The following is a 22,826-nucleotide window of genomic DNA, read 5'->3' as shown; positions in this document are numbered from 1 at the left end:
CATTGTGTAAATAACTAATTATTCAAGTCTCCTATTTCTTAGAAAAATTAAAATAAACTATAATGGATTTAAATAGAAACTAAAATATTTAGTAACTGGAGAAATATGAGAAGTTATTTTCAGTATATATATATTTATATATATATATATATCGGTCTATTTAAGTTGAATCTGTTGCATCATTTTATCCATTTAATTGATTAGTTTTCTAATTAAGTCGATACTTTTTTCTTTTTTTACTTTGTATTGCCATTAGTGTATACAGTATATATATATATATATATATATATATATATATATATATATATACTGTATATATACAGTATATATATATATATATATACTGTACTGTATATATATATATATATATATATATATATATATATATATATATATATATACAGTACAGACCAAAAGTTTGGACACACCTTTTAATTCAATGAGTTTCCTTTATTTTCATGACTATTGACATTGTAGATTCACACTGAAGGCATCAAAACTATGAATAACACATGTGGAAATATGCACTAAACAAAAAAGTGTAAAACAACTGAAAATAGCCCTTATATTCTAGTTTCTTCATAGTAGCAACCTTTTGCTGTGATTACTGCTTTGCACACACTCTGCATTTTCTTGAAGAGCTTCAAGAGGTAGTCACCTGAAATGGTTTTCACTTCATAGGTGTGCCCTGTCAGGTTAATAAGTGGGATTTCTTGCCTTATAAATAGTCATGAAAATAAAGAAAACCCATTGAATTAGAAGGGTGTGTCCAAACTTTTGGTCTGTACTGTATATATATATACATCTGTTTGAAAACTGTTTGAAAACAGATAAATTCTACTCATTATAGCACAGTTAGTCCACTGTAACGATGGTCCTACTTCAGTGGATAAGTAATATATCCACAGTGGATATATAGTAATAATATATATACTCTTCAAGTATTAATGTTTGATTACAGGCAACGTATCCAAGGAGATGAAATGTGTTTTTGAGGTATTTTCTGAAAACTAGATCAGGCACTGACGATTGTTTCCAAACAAAACAAAACAAAACAAAATCTTCTCAACCAGAAATAAATGTTAAAACACAAGCAGTTTAATCTCCTGCAATTAAAAAAAAAAGTAATAACAACTGGACTAACTCAAACTGAGATAATTATTTTTCTAATGAATTTTAACATTCACTGTTAACATTCAGTTGACTTCTGAAAATGATACGTCACTAAAATGCAATGGAGCAAAACACTGTTTACAATACACTGAATAATTTTGTGACTTTGTGAGATTAACAGGCAGAAATTGATTGTTTTTAAATAATTTTTTATAAGAATAAAATTGTGTTGTTATTTAAGCAATGTATCCATGGAGACTACACAAACCACATTTTTCAAAGCTTCTCTCAAACCAAAACAACTACAGTCAGCCTTTCTTGACATTTTCCAAAATTTCAAATAACTAACATATAAATCACAAGACAAATTCATTTAACTCACATATATGTTACAAATCCACAAATGCAAATATTTCCATGAGGCTAACACATGGCCATGTTGAGCCACCTGTATTCAGATGGAAACACAATGATTTGAATATTGAGTTTCAGAATATTAGAACATAAAAGATAGCGTGTGGCACAAAAATGTCGGGCGGGGGGGGTTTCTGATTCTTAATGCTAACCATTAAGTTTTTGAAGCTACACAGGAAACCCCAAACAAGTGAGAAGGGCTGTCATTTAAAACGCACACTGATAACTAAAAAGTATTTTTATTATTATTTGTTATTCTTTCGTGCTCTCGTCTGGTCAAGATAAATTTAGTTTTGTTATATTCTTAAATATTCATAAAGGCATAACGTAGCTATCAAATCTTTTTTCTTTTAAATGACGTAGTTGTTAACAAAATGTTCTGGATGATAAATTGGCCTAGAGGTTATTGTAATAAACAATAATATTGTCGTTTTGAGGCCATTTTCAACTAATATATTGGTAATCCCATAATAATGCAAGTTTGCCCTCTCAAAGACTAATAAACTTTCATTCTGCACTAAATACTTCACACTGGGACTGGAAGACATCTTAAATATCCAAAATAAAACTTAACAACCAAAAACAATAAACAAAGAGCACATAAAACATAAACAAAAACACAAACAAAATCATCGATAAAATGGATTATGAAATCCCTGTAAACAAAATTGTCCTTCGAAAAATATTAATCATCAGAATGGAAATGATCAAGCTCGCTTTAATTGATCATGCAATTAATTGATTGTTTGCTGCGACAGGCTGAGTTGTTATTATAATAAAATCACTTTATCCCTACAAATTCTTCAGTTTCAATTAAAAATACAAGAGCCATAATAAAATCTTTTGACTAGGTGTGGTGAGGATGTGGATCATTGAGACTGCAGACTGTCTTTCAGTTCCTGCAGGATGTCAGAGCCGCTGCTCCATGGAATAACCTTAGCTGAAATGGAGTCGTTGCCTTCCTGATCGCTTAGTCGGGTCAGCATCTTATCCAGGGTGTAGCCCTTCCTGGGCATCACAGCGTCACGCCCACTCAGACAGAACGAGGGGCAGAGGTCGTTCCCGCCGTCCCCCACGTAAAACACCCGCCCGTACAACTCGCCGCCGTCTGCCTTCCCAGAAAGGTACGTCTCCAGGACTTTCTTCTTGCACATGTTCACGGGGCACTTGGCGCACTGGTGCGAGTGGTGGGGCCGCAGCTCCATGTAGCCGGACTCGCTGATGCTGGCCGGGTTGGAATACACCTGGTCCACAGCTACCCGGAGTCCTGCCCCCTGCAAGACCCAGTCGATGAACATGGTGTTGGCGTCGGAGACGACGATGCAGTCCACCGTGCTTTTATTCTCTGATATGAATGTGAGCAGCTCCAGCATGCCGGGTGTGAAGGGGATGGTCTCCATGACGCTGCGGACCCGGTCGGGGGCGACCCCCTGGTCTCCTGTTAGAACCAAAGACAGAAATGATCAGAATGGAAAACTGAGGCGCAGATTACATAAAAACTCCGTAAATTAATCCTGAGTTATAGAAAGAAAGCTAGGGCCAAAGCTGAATTCCATTACCTAGGGTATTGCTGACCCTCTACATGTTCTTTGGGCTTTAAAACCGCAGTATGTAACTTTTATAAAAAATGTTCTTTGTTAAAACTGTCATCGTGTCATTACAGTTTATGAGACAGGTAATCTGTGAAAAGATCAATCTCCTCCACCTCCCACCTGAGCTGCTGTCTGAAGAAATGCACCGCTCCCAACCAAAACCAACCAATCAGAGCCAGGAGGAGGGTCTTATTGCTCTTAATCATGCTGGTGAACGCGCCCCGAAATGGGTAAGTTAACTTTTAAGTTAAAGTAGAGCTCATGGATAGACTCAGAGTTTGTTGAACCACCTCTGTGGAGGACTCACTGAGCACAATGGAGGACAAACTGAAACATAAGAAAAACAATGTAATAGGTTCTAACCTATGTAGGCCATCACTCTGCCCATGTACTCAGTCCACTGGCCCCTCCTGTATGTGCGCTCCACAGACTCTGGGAGAGTCTGCTGCGGAAGACACCTTAAAGCAGGAAAAATAAAGATCACCAGTTAATAAACTAACACTTAGAATGCTTATAAAATACCCAGTTTTTTGGACCCTGTGACATGTAATAAAACTTTTAATACATACTTGATGACCCAGATGTCACAGTTCTCGTCCACCACAGTGTGGTCAAAATCAAACACCATCAGGATCTTCATTTTTAGCCGCACTTTCAAACAGGCTGCCTCGGAAAAAGGAGAATTCATTAACTTCAAGAACATGTGCGTTGCATGTTTATTACTGGGCCACGTCTGTCTTTCCAAATCAAATCAATATTGAGTGACTCCATAAAACACAATTGCGCTGAAGGGAATGGTCTCCATGAAACATTGAATCTATCAGGCCGATCGGAAAACCACGTTTAAACTAATCATTTTTTCATTTTTGTATTTTGCATTAGTACGTGGAAGTTCCGTTTGAGTGTTCTGTCTTTAAAATGACCGGGTATTTACCGGACGTCTGGTTGCAACCTTGTTTTCTTGCAAGTAAACCTAGTAAATTCCGGTGTCCGCACTTTCACTTGATTTTAGCAGACACAAGGAGGAATATATAAACTGCATTACGCTGTATTTTGACTCAATTTACACAAACTTCAACTTAAACAAGTGAAACGAGAACGAAACTAACCGTATTCTTCCTGTCATCAAGCAGTCGAGCCTGTATTCATGTCAATGGTCCGGACTACATTCAACTTGCTCGCGCTGTGCTGATGTCTACGTGCTTTCTGCTAATTACCGCCCCCTTCTGGCTGTAGAAAGAATGGCACGTTCTCTAAGAACAATTTTAGAGAATATTTTAAATTATTCGTTGGATACCGCCATATATATATATTTATACTAAGGTAAATTAACCTTTTTATTTCTTTTAATTGTGCTTTATGCTTGTTGTAAAGTTCACACTACTTTATTATTATAAATATATAATAATAATAATAATAATAATAATAATAATTACTATTATTATTATTATTATTATTATTATTATTATTATTATTATTATTAAAATCATTAGGGGAGTCAACAAACGTATTACAGCCTTGTGGCCACTGAGTGGCAGCATCGAGCGAGCACCCCCCAAAAAACGTAGAGACGAAGAAGCTTCTAGTTCCTGGTTGCATTAAAAACATTTTTTACATTTGTGTGAGTTCGCAGTCAGTTTCCGTTTGTCGTTTTTCTTTTATCATTTCGTTTTCTCCCTCGGACCAGTATGTTCAAAGGGTTCGGGACGTGGCTGGGTTTGGAGAAGACGTCAGAGGAGAAGGAAAGCCTCAGTGTGCAGCAGGAAGAGAAGGTGGTTGAAGCCCAAAACGAGGTAAACAAACAGCAAGCAGCTGAGCAGGATGATGGGGCAACGGAGACGAAAGAAGAAACCTCTGATCACAACAAAGGACTCGGTGGTGAGGGGCAGATGTTACTATTTTCTTCTGAATGATCATACCTAGCTGCGGTCAGAGGTTTGTTTGATCCACTCCTAATGGTCATGAAAGATGGATGTTTTGTTTATTTGTTTATTTTGAACTAAAATCTATTTTCCCAAGGTGGGACGATTAACGTGCAATTTCAACCGTTTTAGTCCCTCACATTTTAATCTCTTGAGGATTTTCTCAAATCTAAACATATCTCGGGTAAATCGTAGGTTTATAAAAACTGTAAAAGTAGTTTGGGGTTATTCTGAAGAAGGACTGCCAAGTCCAGGGTGATCCATTAACCAATACCAGGTAAACAATTCTTCAAAAATCATTCTGTCGTGATCTGATAGAAAGACCTGTAGGATCAACGGAATTTATGAACAACTAACCATAAACAGGAAACTGGTGGAACACCAGTGTCACTGGGAACAGGCAGACCAGTTTGAAGACGGCTGCATGAGCAAACAAAGACTTAAGGCTATTGCTCCACCTTTCAGTTGATGGTATATATGCCAGGTTTTCAGGTAACAACTTTTTGGAGCTAAAATATTATGTTCAGTTTGTAAAACTGTTATTTAAAAAAAAAAAAGGAAATATGTTATTGATTATCACTGATTTATCTTTTGAGTTTGGGGGACTTTTTCTACCAGTCATAGTTGAGATGAAACAAACGAGCTGGAACCGTATTCTTGTGGAAACGGTCAGGGAATGGAATGATGGAGAGTTAAAAGCCATGGAGTGCCAAAGCATTAAAATAATGATCCCAATCAAACTTATTTAAAGGACCAGCGCAGGAGAAAGGGAAGGATAGTGACATGGAGGCATAGGATCCTCTGGTTAAAAACCAAGAGTGGAATGGTTCACACAGCCAAAAGACCACAGCAACACAATAAATATTCAAATAAAACATTAAAACCTAATATTGACAACCTGTGTTGCCCATAAAGAGTGGATGTACACTCCTGAGTGTTTTAGAAAAAAAACGTATCAGTCTGCTAACACCTTGTGTAACCCTTCTGTTCTCTGTTCTGCTTCCACCAATTGAAGAGTTCATCTTCAGTTTCGCCTCCAGTGCCACCAAGAAGTTGTCAGAGTCTGTGGTGGGAACCGCTCAGACCATCAAGAAGACGGTGGAAGAAGGGAAGATCGATGGCATCATAGATAAGGCACTTTGCTCTTCTGGCTTATGGGACTTTTAGGAAACGTTTCTTCAAAGATGGTTGAATTTGTTTTATTTCAAGGGCGGTGTTTGACTCATCATTTGTTCTGTTAAGACAGATAGGCCAGTTGATTGGTCTTCTGCTGATTGTAGTGTAAACTTGTTTGTCTCTGTGTGTGTGTTTTGTTTTTTTTGCAGACTATTCTGGGAGATTTCCATAAGGAGCAAGAGAAGTTTGTCCAAGAGAAGAAGGCCAAAAAGTCAGGTGAAAGAAAGACCTCTGGGTTTATGGCAGCAAACCTACAGCGAAGCCCTGCAGACACATGCAGAGCACTATTCCATCTTCTCCACTCTATCTGATTTTATTATAAGGAGCTGCGCAAAGTTTACGGTTTTTTAAAACGGAAAGAAAATAACGCGCAGGGATTTCAAAGTGTTCTTCTCATGCAAATCTGAAGAGTGCGGTGTGGCACTGGGATGGAGCACATGGAGCCGGGATGTGTAGAAACATCAACAATTGTTCTCAGATATCTCTTCAGACATTTTTTAATGTGTTGGTAAAATGTCTAGTTTTTAGCCGACGTAATGTAGAAATACACGATGCAATAATTAGATGGCAGAGATGTTGCCTTGTCTGAATGGCCGGCATCACTTGGTATTATACTGATAATACTGTGACTGACTGAGTGTCTCTGTTGGCTAATGTTTGTGTAGAAGCAGCAGTGCCTCCCTGGGTGGGCTACAACGAGGAGGAGACCATCCAGCAGCAGATCCTGGCTCTGTCCGCTGTAAGCAAATTCTACTCTGTGTGCAAAACAAAAAAAAAAGTACTGTCATTAGCGTTATTTGTAATTGGCTTACAGTGTACCAATGTTATTAGAGCTGTTGATCTTAACCCTACAGGAGTAGAAAACGACAACGACAAAAAATACTTGGACTTTGAAATGCAGAGTGTGCCATTTCATTTTAACTATTCTAAAGTAACATCAGCTGACAAACACAATATTTGCAATATTCGCTTAAATATTAAACAAGTTAACAAGTTTGTTAGCGGTGTAGCATTGTACACCACTTGCAAACAAAAAAAAGTCAGCGTGCCTGATTCCTAATGCCGCGGGACATGGTGGGTCTATCAGTCCATTACGCGCTGACCTTTGACCTCCGGGTCGTCTGGTTCCAGGACAAGCGGAACTTCCTGCGGGACCCTCCGGCTGGTGTCCAGTTCCACTTCGACATGGAGCACATGTACCCTCTGGCGGCCGTCATGCTGGAGGAAGACCAGCTTCTCAACCGCATGCGCTTCGACCTGGTTCCTAAACAGTAAGGGCTCCTTCAGCTTCCTGTGCGAAAGTTCAAACCTGTAAGGACCAATCAGGTGCAGGCCACTCTGTCTCCTCTTCTTTCGGGTGCCGATTTCGGACCTTTACCTTTAACCTGCTATGGAAGGAACAGAAGTCACAAACTGGTCAACCAGGTTGAAATAGTTAAAAGTTGTGTGATGTAATTATGCTCTTTTGTCTATTGTGTACATTTGGTTGGTTGGTAGGGAAGCCTGATTGTTTCTCTGATGTGAGAAGAAGTTGAAGAGGCACAGATGGAATCAAAGGATTATAAGATACACCTGAAAATACGTTGATATTGAAGTTGTTTATCTTTTTAAATAGTTTAGTTTTACTTTGAAGTGTTGCGATTGATTTGACTGGTAGTGACAGTCATCTGATGGGTTATGACTACTGATCAAGTCAAAACAATCACATTCCTGATATTATTCATTAAAACATTGTTTTTGTCGAAGGCTCCAACCGAAACTACAAAGATGCAAAACTGTGAAGAGGCTGAAAAGACCAGAATCTCTTCACATTTTAAACACCTTATCCCCAGCAGTCCTGGAGGCGTCGCGCCTTCGCGTCAAGCCCCGATTGTCGCGGAACCACTAATGATTTGCTCTTTGATTGTCACAGTATGTTCAGATGTGCAAATACTGTCATGGGTTTGTGTTCTTACAGGGTGAAGGAGGACATGTTTTGGAGGAATTACTTCTACAGGGTGTCTCTGATCAAGCAGTCGGCTCAGCTCACGGCGCTGGCAGCCCACCAGCAGCAGCAGCAGCAGCAGAGCGGCGGGGAGGGCGGGGACAGTGTTTCACCTGACGACATCGTCTTAAAAGGTCCTGCTTTGGTTTCCTACCTGTGTTTTTTGTGGCTATTAAAAATTTGCCGAATCAGCCACAGAGTTACAAGGCGGTCTGGAAAATTCTTTAAAAAATGGATTTTCCAGGTCTGGATAAAGGTGGAAAGTCTGGAAAAATGTTCCCGAATGTGTCTGTCTATAGATTTCTCTAGTTTGTGGGTTTTTGCAAGTTGCGTATCACCAACCTGATCACTGTTGAAACATCTGGCATGGATTCATCTTAAAGTTTAGTTTTTATATTTCAAATAATAATAATAATAATGCACAATGTATTTATTTGTAGTCATCACAGAATCCATATGTGCAGTTTTGCAATCGCATGAGGCTCCTGATATGCAATATTTGGTTGAATGTTATGTTTCAAGTGCCATACATTGAAATTCTTTATAAAAATGTGGGCTAATAAAGATCATATCATTACAGAAGATTAGAAAAAAAAAGATTTTTTGGAAGTTGTCTACGTTTTTTCAGCTGCATTAGGACTATTTTTGCATCGCTGAATCCAAAAATCACATCCATTTTTCTCAATCAGGTCAAGTTTTTATTCCAATTTGATTTTGAGAAATTTGATCTTCTGACTAAATTGATGGCATTTTTGTGACATTATCCGTTCATTTCCGTTAATATTGCTCATCCAAAAAAGGTTTTAGGAAAAGAAAGAATGTTTCCTAACAGAGTGCACTAATTTAATGTTACAAACTTGAAGATTTCTATAAATTGAATAGTAAACCCTGATAAGGGTAAGTACATGTAAACTGAACATTACGTCTTTGTTGTGTAAAATTCTCCGTCTCTTTCCTGTCCTGATGGAGTCTCTCCTCCTGCTCAGGTCAGATTCTCAGGAAACCGATCCAGATGTGAGAACAAGTCGTGCATTTTGATGCTCATGTTTGAGCAAAACCAGTGTGATTTTTGGATTCAGCTCACCAGAATGACCCTAAAGCAGTTGGAAGATTTTTTGGCTGTTGACCAGTGTTGCCACAATCATCAAAATTAGATTTATTTTTGATATCGATCAGCTCTAGTTTATATTTTAATTGTACTTGAAATATTGGAAACCATTGGACTGAGATCTGCTTAACATTTAATGTAGATAAGTTTTGACTTTATGTGAGAAAAAAAAAAAAACCTGTCTTGTTAAAATGATTTTGAATCCTAGTAGCGTTAAAAGCAGCATTTTAAAATATCGCTAAACTTGCCTGTTAACAACAGCCTACAGCAGCCCTGCTCCCTGACCCTCATAGGCAGATGACTTTAAAGTTCATGAACTGGAAACTGAAACATGATATTGGTTCTTTGCAGACGTTAGACCAAAAACTCCACCGGTTTCCATCAGCGACATGCAGAAGGTAAAAAAAACAAAAAAACATGACCCTGAGTAATGTTTTTTTTTTTATGTCATGTTTAAAAAAGAGGAAAGCCAGCCACTTAACTTTAACCTGCCTGCATACTCAAACCTCAGGCACCCCACGAGGAGGAGGAAGAGATTTCAACAAGTCCCGGAGTCTCGGAGTTCGTGAGCGACGCTTTCGACTCGACGGCGATCAACCACGAGGACCTGAGGAAAGAGATGGAGCAGCTGGTGCTGGACAAGAAGGACAGCGCCCCGTCTCCAGACGGTCAGCCTCCTCAGCGCTCCTCTGTTGTCGATTTTTTGTTTGTTTGTTTGTTTTTTTACACTGAAAGAAACGGGTTTCGCTGTAAATCCCAAACTGTTCTGATCATTGCTTCCCATCCAGATGAGGCAGCAGACTGGGAAAAAGAGCTGCAGCAAGAGCTCCAGGAGTACGAGGTGGTGACCGAGTCAGACAACAAGGACGACCAGTGGGACCAGGAGATCGAGAAGATGCTCCAGTCCGAGGACAGCTAGGGAGCGATGCCGCATAAAGCCGCGGCTCCGAATCAACCACCAGTGATGCGCGAGGACCGACACGCCCAAATCTCTCTTTCCTTACGCAGTAAAGTTGATCCAGCTGTAGCAAAAGTGCATCAGTCGGAGGCAGGGCGGGTATATTAATGAAGTAGTACTTTCTTAATTAGTTTGTTCTTCTCCTTTTCCTCCAGCCTCTGTCTCTTGACTTGCACGTCCTCTAGAGGGAGCTCTGGGACAACTTACACCAGTTTTGCACAATAGGTGGCATTCCCGGCTTGGCTGGACAACTGTGTGTTGCATAGTGAGGAAGGTTAAATGTAAAATTAAGCGGCATGTAAATAAAGACAGTTGTAACACTATACTGGAAGTTAGATTTCCTTCATTATGAAATATTTTATCTCTTCTTACTTTGTGTACAATGTTTCTCTATAGCAGGAAAACTGTACCTTTACTGTGGTTTTCTTACTTTCTTTGGATTCTTTAATAAATGATAATGTTATTTCAGACCAAACTGCATCACATCTATGGTGGAGAAATTACAGAATGAATCATGCTGGAAGTAGATGTAAGCTATAGTGTCACTGCAGCATGAACACAACAAAACGTTTTGCCACCATTGCAAAAGTTTTTTTTAAGTGGCTTAACATGAAGTTGTCTTTAATGGCGAAGTGGAAAACAATACATGACTTTCAAACATTTTCTATAAATAAGATCGACGATTGTGGCTTGCATTTGTATTCGGCTCCGGCGGCGACGTTTTGTCCACATGTACAGACCGAAATGCAGTGATGGGCACTCTTCCTCTCATCCACTAATAGTGGAAGCTAATTTGTTTTTCGCTTGGCGCTTTAGCGATTGTGCAAACTTTGAAAGCATTTAGTGCTCTTAGCTTCTCCTAAATATTTTTTTCCAGGTAAATTCTGAAGCGCTGATTGACTTGGCCAATTTGTAAACTTTCAGTTGAATAAAGTTTGACATTTGTGGAGAAGTTTTGGTTTTGAACTGTGAACTATATCCTTACAACGAGCAGTTAGACGTTTTTAATCATGCTCTGATTTTGAAGGAGGTTAAGACCGGTTCAGCAGCACTAATGCTTCTTTTCTCTATTTCCCAATAACTGTTTCAATCAAGACGCACACAGGATCAAGATAAAACACAGACAGTAGAGAAGGAGTACAGTGGGGACATAAACAAATTAGACGTTAAATATTTAATCCTTGATATTCAAAGAATGTCAAGAACATTCATGACATTCTCTGGTTAAATTAATTTCTCTTAGGCATAATTACAACAGCTAAAATTAGTCTTTGTCACCTGAGAATGTGGATCAGTACTGGGCTGATTTGTAGCCTTCAAATCAGTTTAAGAGAAGTTTTGCATAACTAAGCGGCTGCTAAGTTTGCTATGCCTTGGGCCGGCCCTGAGTGTCAGCAAAGACAGAGCCAAGACAGAGAAAGAGTTGGCCATATTAATAGTGATGTGGTAATTGGAAAACGTTATTTTAGTTTGGGAAAATTACTAAGAGAATCTGTTTTGCTGACGTTCTTTGCCTACAGGGAGATGGTAATATTGAAAGGATTCAACTTCAAAAATACTTTAATAATCCCAAAGCGAAATGAAATGTTGTGACTTATTAATTGAGATACTTCAAAGACTTATTGTAGATGCTGCTAATGGCTGTTGGCAGGAACGACCTGTTGTATTACAGCGATTCTGAAGAAGCCTCTGAGTGAAGAAGTTGTGTTTTCTCGAGACAGTCTCATGAAGAGGACGGTCAGGGTTGCTCATATTTATTGCGTTTGGAGCATTCAAATGAACATTCATCTGAGTTTATTGCTGGGTTGTGTGCAGCCCTGATCTTCAGAATGATGAAATGAATTTCATAACAATACCTTCAGCCATAAGTGACCCATTTGGAGCAGTTGTGATAATAAGAACTTGGTTCATGTGTACACACATCATGTACACATGCAGAATATTATTTTGATTATTTTGTCTGGCCTATCTCCAGACAAAATATAATGACCATTTTAACAGGATATAGATTTCTAAGCCAGATAAACAGTTTTATTTTTGTAGGAGCCCCTTGTTACTGGACATTTAGGAGGGCCATTTGTGTCTGCCTTTTATTTAAACTTAAATTAAATTAAAATTTTATAGATGTAAATTTCTACTGCTGGCCATATGTGGGAGTATGTAGGTATTTATTGATGGGGCGTCAAGAGTAGCTTTGACTGTGATTCTGAAAAATTCTGGAGCCCAAAGGAATTTAATTTGTCTCGTCACTAATGGAAACATATTTTTAAACATCTGTAATACTTTTTAAGTGTTAAAGTTACGTACTGAGGGACACCAGAGGACATGATGCAGAATAAAGAGACAGATCTTGTGAACTGATCAGAGATCCTCATCAGCCTGTAAACCTCCACCTTCAACACCACCAGTCAGGCGGCGGAAGATAAGAAAATCAAGTCGACAGGATGTTGCACTCGATTTCATTTAGGGTTACCAGAGTATGAGAGGCGGAATGTAAATGCATTTCCTATTTCCAGATTTTTGTCAAAAAAGTTTTGGAACTGATGCATCATTTTCCTTTCACCATTATGTGCTGCTGTGTCAGTCTATAGCAAACATTAAAAGACAGTTTGTGGCGTGTGAATATTTTGAAAGCCACTCTAAGATGTCCTTAACTCCTTATACATGAGAGGATGATGAGATTTTTTGGAGGGATGTCTGAACTTTAATGTGTTCATGTAAAAAAGTTTAAATTAGAATTTCAAATTGGTTTTATTATTAGTTTTGAAAATCTACTGAGCCCTTATATGGACATTGAATTAAAAAAAATAAAATAAAAAAGCTTTCTCGTGACCGCACGACATTCTAATATATTTTTAATTTTTTTATTCTTTTTTTCCTTCAATGTCTTTCTAGGGGTTCCGTAAAAATCATCAAGGAACTGATGCATGGTGGAAGTAAGGAAAGCAAAAAGTAATATCAGACGTGAAGCAATCGCTGAAGGAGAACAGACTCGTGCAACCAGCAGTCATACCGCAGTCAGCCACAAGGGGGCTCCAGACTCCTACCTGCTTTAACCCGACAATATTGAAGTATTTCCGTGATCTTCAACTGTCTTTTCTAACAAATAAAAAAAAACTACTGTAGCGAGTAAATATGCTGCTAAATATATTTTATATATCCTTCATAAACAAATGCATCAGACAAATAAGTTCTACGTACATAATGGCAAAAAGAAGAAAATCTGTGAAAACCATTGATTCTTTCTTTCTTTTCCTTTTTTTCTTTGCTTAAATGAACCAGTTAAAACGGTTAAAACAATTGTTTATTGTTCCAGGCTTTAACGAGTTTAACCAGTCGTTGTAGTTTTTCCACGCCGTCCCGTTTCACCACAGGTCTGAGCGTGTTCAGCTTTCCACGCATTCCCGTCCCACACTTCCGCCCGCACCGACAACCCGGGGAGGGAAGAGAAGAAAGTCCAAGTGAGCGAGGGAGTGAGTCAGCCAGCGTGGAATGACAGACCCCTTGTTCTTGTTGCAGAAAGTCTGCAATCCCGCTAAATGAGACAGACACGCGGCTCTGCTTGTTCCGACCGTGCCTCGGCACGTTTCCGACATTCTACACGAGACGGCTGGAAACAGGCACAAACGTGTCTGCAGGGTCTAAGCCTCTCTTTTCTGTTCAGAAAAGACACTAGGTGGAGGGGGGGGGGGAAGAAAGAATCAATATAAAGATCAATACACAGGGTATGTGAGCCTCTGATTCTTCTTGCCTGCTGGGTTTAAGCAGGATCAGATGCAGGTAGCTTAATGAATAGACATCTGAATGGGGGTTGGTGTTGGTGTTGGGTTGGTGTTGGGGGATTTCCTCTTTGTTTTGGTCCTCATTCTCATCTTGGCACAGTCTCCTGCCTCAGCATCACAGCCGGAGCCCACCAGCTGCTTTCATGCAGAACATGCACTGGTCACCATGGTGACAAAGCCCAGCAGAAGAGGGCCCATGTGTGTGCTTTTATTGCCTGTGCGTGATGTCGTTTTAACAGGGTTTTAATAATGCATAGAGGTAGACCTGAGTGTGTGTGTGTGTGTCTGTCTGTCTGTCGGGGTGTGTATGTGTGTGTCATAGCCTATTTCTGTGTCTACATTCCAGACAAAGAAACGATGGCTGATGAGCAGTGTTTGTAGTAGCGGAAATAAGTGAAGGCGTCAAGGTTTTAATCAGAGTTATTTATATGAAATTTATACTTCGTGTTGGTAACAACCCAAGCAAGCCACACAAATAAATCGGAATTTAGTCTGTAAATCATGTGTAAGAAGGTGGAAGGATAAAAGAAGCAGGTCCTGAAAAGACTAGCTAAGAAAAACAGTTGAAATTGCTCAGGATTTAGAAAGCAGTCCTGCCCTCAACAGCTCTAACTAACAGTTAGTTTGGTTAGTCCTAATTAATAGGCACTGTGATGATTTTAGAATGTTGTCCAAACGCGCATGAACGTTTCACCCTTTGCTTCCATCACATTTAGAAAACTGTAGCCAGTCTCCGATGAACCAAGTACTCAGGCAACGCATGCATTTATCGTATAATTTCTGCTAAGCTGAAGAGGTTGAGTTCAGCAAAGTGCTGTCGGCCATTGTTTTTGTTGTCTACCCATGCAAGTGTAGAACAAAACCCTACAGCTGTCTGTTCTGCGCCTGCGCGCTTTCACACCTGCAGAGTACTTCACACTGCCACGGCGGCTGATCCCAGAAGGTTCCACTCTGAGGTCTGGTTTCAAAAAGTGCCAGTGTCAGAGAACCCAGTCACTGGTAAACAAACGAATTGATCGCAACAAAAATGTTACGGCTTAGCCGAAAACCGGCTCAGTCTGAACGGGGGCCGAAGAAGGTTCTGGAGTTAGGAGAGACTGCTTTTTTTTTCCAAGAAAACAACAAGTACTTATCCACTGACTCTGTTCCTCCTTACTGCATAACACTCCACTGCTGAAGAAAAATCTTGTTAAATACTGTTGGGCAGTCAAATGAGACCAAAACCTTATGCCATTGCATACACCGTCTTCGGTGGAGCAATGTCACTGCACATCAACCCAAACATGGCACACCAAGTGAAGTTTGGAGGCAGCATAATCACGATACGGGACTGTGCTCATGATGTGGTCCTGATAAAAGTGAAGGAAGGTCGAAGGGAAAAATGTACATGGACTCTCTTGACAAGAGATTATAAACGAGGATGGATTTTGAAAGGAGTCAGTGACCAAAAGCACAGCTAAGAAACTTCCCATTTGAATCCAGTTGACATCTAATAATTAATTGAATACTACTAAGAACTGACTACATTTCTTCCTGTTATTTAAAGCCTCTGTGAATGCTACAGTTAGTGTGGCAGTCAGTTGTGGGAATTGAAACTGTCATGCCACGGGAATGACCAGAAATATTACAATGCAAAGTGCTGTGCTGTCAGGGGGAACAAATTCGCACAATAAGGCCATGTTTGAGGCTTCACTTGACTGCTGAAGGGTGGAGAGACTTTGCGAGCCCCAGACAATGCGTTTTCGTAGTGAAACAAGACCTGGATATTGCTGAAATTTCCCCTCTGTACTTTCAAGATTGCTCATATTACTCTTTCCCACGTTAAACAAAGTCAGACCTTTAATAAGTATATGTGGATATTAATATGTGTAGTTCCACCTGCTTAAAGGAGGCAGAAAAATATCTGCAAACATTACAATGAAAGATTTTGCATATATATTATACATTTTTAAATATGTCATAATAAATTTGGAAAATTAAGAGAGTATTATAACAGAATCCATGGCAACCACCTGCCCTCTAAGGTTGTAGAGGTTGTGTAATTTCGCCCCAACAGCTGTTTCATGATGTCCGATAGCTACTAGAGACTGGCTTTCCTCATGACGAGGTGGTGGCAGCATGGTGCTGAGGGGACACTTTTCCTTAAGCTGGCCATAGCTTATGTGTAAGGGGAAAATACAGGGCAGCTTTGGAGAATAGAGAAAAGAAGACGCACAGATGCAATTCAAGGCTAGAAACAAATTCACAATCTCAATATCAAGGATCATTTTTGTTCATGCTTGATAAATAGTGAGAATCCAAACGGAAAACGTGACTTTGTGGTTGTAACGTGATCAAATGTGAAGATGTTCCAGTGGTAGGAACACGTTTTGAAGACACTCAGAAAGTATAATCCTTTTGCTTTCGTTCAGTCTCCAGTGGGAGACTTGTTAAAAACTGTTGGGCAGTGAGAGGAGACGGCCCAACAGCCTCATTCGTCATGATCTATACCTCAAATAAAACAAAAATATTTCCTTTAAATATCTGGACCAGTTTTATTTTGTGGAAACATGTAAAAAATACTAAGACTTGGTGTCTCTTAGTTATTCATTTCATTACTTTTAGAAGATCAAAAATCAGCAGTTTCTTTGTTCTTGCGTTGCAGCTTTATGTGTGGTGTTTAAATCTATGTTCTCTTTTTTTTATTCCCATTTTTTCCCACTTGTTGTTTGACCGTTTCGTCACACCTCAGTTGTGTTTGTTCTCACGGCTGTTTCTCATCTGCTCTTTCCTTTGGTACAACTGAAACCAGATATTTTTATACTGGGAAGAAAAAGACACACAACCAGCAGTCTTACTACTGCTGGCATCAAATCAGACCAAACATGCCCTGTTCTAAGTCATTCAGGACTGATATAGTTATTATTATTTTGTAAACACCAAATCAACAAAAGGGAGAATTTGTGAGAGAATTTCTGACAACTTTCTTAAATTTCTGCATTTTTCATACTTTCATCAGTATTTGGAAAATTCTGCGTTTGTCAAAAGTTTTTGGATACTCTAACATGTTTTAATAAAACATTTGCTGGAATTTTGCCCGTTCACCCTAACCAATCTGTTCTAAAACAGTCAGGTATTATAGGCCACCTTCCTCACTCAAGTCTTTGCAAGTCTGATAGAAATATTTTCTATATGATCAATACGTTGTGCATGACTATACTAAAATATTCACTTTACTGCCCTGAAACAACAACTGTAGTGTTAAACAGAGGATCCATGTTCGGTCAAATTTTGAACTAAATTTCATCCCAATGATCAAAAATGTAAATTATTTATATATATATATATATATATATATATATATATATATATATATATATATATATATATATATATATATATATATATATATATATATATATATATATATATATATATATATATATTATTTGTATACTCAGAAGTGAGCATATGCTCTGTGATACTTCCTCAAAGCTTATTTCATCTTGTTCTTTAATTAGAGAAACTTTTGACTGCAATTCTTAAAATTCATATACCATGCAGGTTTATAAGTTTTGTCTTAAAAAAAAAAAAAGAGAGAATTACATTTAGCCAGTGAAAACAATGTAAGTTCTGAGTAAGCAGTTTTAATTAAAGTCTGAAAGACAGTCTTTAAATACCACTTGTTTACTTCCTTTCCAGCCTGGGTGCTGTTTGTAGATCTGAAATTGATCTAAACTGGGCTGAATATACCTGTTCCTGGTTAGAGGGCAAGAGTACTGTACTTCCTCTTAAGGGCTTTCCCCTACTTTGATACTACAACCCTTTCAAAAACAGGTGCTTCCCTGGTGGTTAAAACTATAAAGTGGTCTCACGGTGTATTTAGCTGCTAGTGAAACTTCTCATCGCTGTTTCTTTTTTTTTCCCCCCTTATGAGAATGTCATTATTGGACGTGTCCCAGTGCAGCTGTGGCTACTGTCCAGTAGCGTGTGAATGGGTGAATGACTAAATGTAGTGTAAAGTTCTTTGGCTTCCTATGGACTTAATAAAGCGCTACACAAGTACAAGCCATTTACTATTTTACAGTGCCTGGCCAGTGAATTACCGTTTTTACTCTGCAGGGTTTTTTTTGTTTTTTTTTATAGATTTAAGGATATAGCAGTGTTAAACTTGTTTGTTGTCATGGTGGATCTTAAAGACCCAACTCCCAGAAAACCAGCCACTGAAGTGTGGCATTAGATTGTTTTATTTTCTCATAAAAATAAAAAATAAAAAAAGCACAAACTTAAACCGGATTGCCATTAGCCAGGAACAGACCTGAACTCAGCAAAACAGAACACCGAACAAAGGAAATCTGCTAAAACAGACAACTAAGATGGGGGAGCGCAGGTGGGTCCAGTGGGCTTGACTGCTGGAAAAATGTAACTGGAGTCAGAGAGAAACAGGCCTGACAGTAATCGAACACAATAAATACAAACACACAAGAAGCGTAACACCAGAAAAACGTAAACGTAGCGACACTTACTAGACAAAGAAATGAGCAGCACATCTAAACAGCACAAATGAAACTAATGATGAATAAGAAACCAAAACACTGATACATGAAAAGGAAAAAAAAAACTAATAATCAAGGCTAAAGAATAAACTATAAAACTAGTTAATTCATGACAAAACCTGATGAGCAAGGAGTAAAAAAAACAGAATATGAAATGACTGAACGCTGCAGTATGTAACTTTTGTAAAAAAATAAAAATAAAAATTACTTTACTATCACAATGTCATAAGAGCATGAGTTGCACAATCTGCAAAAAGATTGCACCCCTCCATGTGATTTTATAGCCGTCTGAATAAATGCAAAAACAACCAATCAGAGCCAGGAGGTGGGGTTTAGCTCTGTCAATCATCCTTGTGCACAAGCTGCTAAATGTGCTACAGTAAAATTGTTTATACGCATTCGTGGTGGCCATGCTAACTTGACATAGCGACATGCATACGGGAAGGAGCACTAAGACCCTCCTCCTGGTTCTGATTGGTTGTTTCTAGTTAGCACTGGGAGAAACTAGATTATCACAGATTATCTGTCTCATACTAAACTGAAATAGTGAGAGTTTAAACAAATATTAAAAGAAAACAGAACCTAACGAAATGAACTAATAATGCAAAAACTATGATCCATAAATAATCCATAACAAAAACCACAAACCAAAACCCACAACATGCAAGAATCGTGACATTTGTAATATTAACTAGTGTTGTTTTTTTGTTTTTTTTACCTCACTAAGTACAGGTGGGAGATTTTGCTGTCTAGTTAACATTAAAACCCCTTAACAAGCAGCTGAACGCCCTCGTTCCTTTTTTCCATTGTATTTTCCGGGTGTGAGGGCTAAAGGGTTAAAAGGTGGCTGAGTTTCAGTACTGTGTTCAGAGTTCAGACTTCCCAGGATTCTTTTGACCACATATGGAGATTTCGACAAGACAGGCCTACATAGGGGTCAATAATCTGACGGGACAGGATATAACTTGCTGCTGACAAGCATGAGCAAACATTCTCTGCTGTGGGCCGTTCCCTGTTAATGCCGAAACCCCTAATAGTTCATCCATTAAGAGGTCCAACACGGTGTTTTCAGGTCTTTATCAAGTTAGATGATTAGATAAGAAACACATGCAGACGTGAGACTGATTGCTAAGTCTCATTTAACTGGTGCTTATCTGCTCTCATTTTCACTATTCTAAGTGAGGGGGATTCTTACTGTCATGCAGTGTTTCCCCCGGCTTATCATAAACCTGGTGGGCCACCAGGCTTTACTTGTGCCCCCACCAGGCTTAGCATTGCTTATTTATTAAAGTTTTTTTTTTTTAAAGACTTTATAGTTGGTGTTCAGATATCAATCTTCCAATAACACATAATTATCAACTGATAATTTACAGTTTCCTGTCAACTTGAAACATTTTCTAACACAACAAATGGATCGTTTTCTCAAGGGGAACCCTTGTCATGTTACATTGACGAACAGCTTTTTTTTTTTCCCTTTTTTCAAAATTTGAAAAATGTTGCATCCAAATGTATTCAGTGCAACTATGCGTCAATAATGTGCTTCAAGAAAATCAAGCAACAGGTCGTCACAATTGATAAGAGTTATTTGTAATATACTTTTTTGGTAAAATCAATCAGTCAAATAAGTTTGTTTGTATAACATATTTCAGCAACAAGGAAGTTCAAAGGGCTTTGCATCATGAAAACATAAAAACAGCGTAAACACACCATACAGTCACCAATTATGAAACCAATAACAGATATTAGATTTTGTCAAGTGCCATCATTAAAGGGGCAGTATTATGTATTTTCCAGGCATTTAGTGCCATTTTATGGCACAATCATGTAACTATATTACCTTCAGTTGTTATAAAAATGCATTATATATCAAATATGACTTAAGAGAAATGTAACTAAATTTAGTACCTTGAAATTGAACCTCTGCCTCTTTAAAAACTCCTGCTCTTTCTGAAGTCATCACAACTTGGCTCCTTCACTAACTCCATCACAAGGTTTTTTTCTTTTCTTTTTTTTTAACCAGTGTTTCAATGAGAAGTAACTCGTATAATGAGCTCAGCAGAGGAAAAGTCCCACCAGGTGTTTGCTAATTGCTAGGGGCTAGTCTTAAGGAACTGAATGGTTGCCACGGAAGATTAAAGGATTTCTCAAACATGCATGAAAGTGTCAAGGCAACACTCCAGGTATGTTTTCAGGTTGTCTCTCCAGGTATGAGACAACATTATAACATGATTTAAGGTTCACGATGATGCATCATCCCACTGGGCATCACCCTATACGGCCGATGGCCAATCCAGCTTTCAGCATCAGATCAGAGGAAAATGCTACACTTTTTTTCCCCTCTGTACAAATCCTTGAAAACAACATTTTCTTCCACTTTCCAGTTACGAGCTTCTTTGTGTTAGTCTGCCGCAAAGGTTCTCTAAATGCTCCGAAGTTTGTGGCTGTGATGTGCAAAAGCTCAAGGGGTAGGCCATCAGCAAATCAGCAAACCGCCATTTCTGTCTAGCGTTTGTCTCCATGTGGGCTTGTGAATGTTTGAGAGTTACTCTGAGCACACTTGTTATCTCCTGGCAGTTGGATCTTTATTACTCGTTGTGATTCAACCGTCATACCCTACCCTGCAAGCAAACAAACCTCTCCCATACACACACACACACACACACACACACCCACAGCCGTACATTTCCTTGCAGACAATAAACCACTCATGTCGACTGTTGGAACCGACAGAGGAGAGCCAGGTGCACTTCCCTCTTTCTCTCCTCTCACTCTGTTCCCTGTATGCTGTGTTCTGCCATGTTTGTAATTTGAAATGGCAGAATTTAGTCGTTTAAGTAGATGTGACAATGGCGCCATATTTGCTTTTTCTTTGACAAACCTGGAGTCCATCAAGTTTCCAGCATCCACAAACCAATAGGCATTGGATTGTGGATCCAATGTTTATCCACATAAAAATTATATTGTGGACATTATTTATCCACAATGTCCAATAGTAAAGGATGTTTGAAACAGCCAACATTCAACATGTCTAGTTAGTTTCATCACGAAGTCTACAAGACCTTTGCACACACCGCTGCCTCCTTTGAGAAGTCATCTGCACATAATGCACGTCACATTTCCTTTGAGCAAACCTTGGAGCTTGGAACGGCATCGTGGTGCTGCTGTTTATTTCCAAAGAGATCAGAACAAGCAAACGCCTGCTCATATATTCACTACAGAAAGTCAGGGAAATACACTTTTTTTTTTATTCTCAGCCATTTCTAGCTTAAAAAGAAATGGAAAAACAACTGAAAGTGATTTAAACTCCCTTTAACGACAGATTTTGCTTAAAAACAAACATGCAGACCAAAGATGCAGGTGCACGGCAGTTACAGAAACAGTAGCTGCTGTAGTTCCTGCAAACAATGAGAGGCATTATCTCAGGAGGAGTTGGCTGCAAAGTCTCTTTTGCCACAATTAAATGCATCTGTCGCACAGTGAGATAGGAGACAAATTACAGTTTGCATAATTTATTCTGCTTTAGTGAGTTCCCCTTCTGCAGCTTTCTGAGGTTATATCTTACAGAAGCAATAACAAGCGGATAACAAGGCTTCGGTCTGTAACCACTGACGTCTGCTTGAGCACAAGAGACAGCGAGATAAACCTCTTTATTTTCTCTGCATATTAATATTCGTATTAATTCTCCCACAGAGAAGCTGACATGTCACTTAGGACAGCCCCAAAGGAGTATTTGAACACCAGTTGGCAATTCCCATTAGCAGTATCCCCATTTGACCTCCAACCTGTCCTGGAGATCTACAGGAGAAGATGCCCTTTTACAAAGAATCTATTTAAATCCAGTTAAATAGATTAGGAGGTGTGATAGCGCAACCTAATGCAATAAGGAGCCATAACAGTTCAATTACCGAGGGAAGCTGAGATTTTCTGCTGCATAATTTAGTCGCCTCAGAAAGGTAAATGAGTCATTGCCCTCTGGCCTCTTCAACACTGAGCCCCCTTTCTCTGCACACACATCCAGTTATGGCTCTCTCCTTTACACCTGACAGAAAAGAGAGACAAGAGTAGCTGTAACAGGAAATAGGGATTGTCTTTAGCAAAATAAGAGCTCAAATTTGCCACAGGGAAACCTATTAGACTTGAGAGCGGGCTGAGAAAAGCAAAAAGGAAGGGAAGAAGCAGAAGACTAACTTTAAATTTGCATAATTTATTCATCTAGAAGTATAGAACACAAGAAGGTCAACC

General features: G+C 38.9%; 2 protein-coding genes across 2 annotated transcripts; one reads left to right on the top strand and one right to left on the bottom strand.

Annotated features, from left to right (window-relative positions):
• Positions 1–1,076: 1,076 nt before the first annotated feature.
• phospho2 (phosphatase, orphan 2) lies at positions 1,077–4,335 on the bottom strand. The gene is made up of 4 exons (XM_032561732.1): positions 4,229–4,335; positions 3,689–3,782; positions 3,483–3,577; positions 1,077–2,965 (listed from the first exon to the last, which is right to left on the bottom strand). Exons 2-4 carry the CDS (start codon positions 3,757–3,759, stop codon positions 2,397–2,399), a joined length of 735 nt encoding a protein of 244 aa, XP_032417623.1. The 5' UTR covers positions 3,760–3,782; positions 4,229–4,335; the 3' UTR covers positions 1,077–2,396.
• Positions 4,336–4,686: 351 nt separating this feature from the next.
• Positions 4,687–10,737, top strand: syap1 (synapse associated protein 1). Its single transcript, XM_032561238.1, has 9 exons — positions 4,687–4,997; positions 6,057–6,175; positions 6,367–6,433; positions 6,883–6,956; positions 7,349–7,488; positions 8,175–8,335; positions 9,661–9,707; positions 9,821–9,977; positions 10,098–10,737. Exons 1-9 carry the CDS (start codon positions 4,808–4,810, stop codon positions 10,226–10,228), a joined length of 1,086 nt encoding a protein of 361 aa, XP_032417129.1. The 5' UTR covers positions 4,687–4,807; the 3' UTR covers positions 10,229–10,737.
• The last annotated feature ends 12,089 nt before the right edge of the window (positions 10,738–22,826 follow it).

Source organism: Xiphophorus hellerii, chromosome 4 (genome assembly GCF_003331165.1).
Source record: "Xiphophorus hellerii strain 12219 chromosome 4, Xiphophorus_hellerii-4.1, whole genome shotgun sequence".
NCBI lineage: Eukaryota > Metazoa > Chordata > Actinopteri > Cyprinodontiformes > Poeciliidae > Xiphophorus > Xiphophorus hellerii.
The sequence above is the reverse complement of the archived record's forward strand: the minus strand, read 5'-3'. Positions and strand labels throughout refer to the sequence as shown.

What these genes read in the sequence shown, in the direction of transcription:
- phospho2 (XM_032561732.1), bottom strand. Translation starts at nt 3,759, where the DNA reads ATGAAGATCCTGATGGTGTTTGATTTTGACCACACTGTGGTGGACGAG. An exon ending in TGTGACATCTGGGTCATCAA is followed by an intron (nt 3,578 to 3,688) that starts GTATGTATTAAA and finishes TCCTGCTTTAAG; the next exon opens with GTGTCTTCCGCAGCAGACTC. An exon ending in CAGAGTGATGGCCTACATAG is followed by an intron (nt 2,966 to 3,482) that starts GTTAGAACCTAT and finishes TGGTTCTAACAG; the next exon opens with GAGACCAGGGGGTCGCCCCC.
- syap1 (XM_032561238.1), top strand. Translation starts at nt 4,808, where the DNA reads ATGTTCAAAGGGTTCGGGACGTGGCTGGGTTTGGAGAAGACGTCAGAG. An exon ending in TCGATGGCATCATAGATAAG is followed by an intron (nt 6,176 to 6,366) that starts GCACTTTGCTCT and finishes TTTTTTTTGCAG; the next exon opens with ACTATTCTGGGAGATTTCCA. An exon ending in CAGCGCCCCGTCTCCAGACG is followed by an intron (nt 9,978 to 10,097) that starts GTCAGCCTCCTC and finishes CTTCCCATCCAG; the next exon opens with ATGAGGCAGCAGACTGGGAA.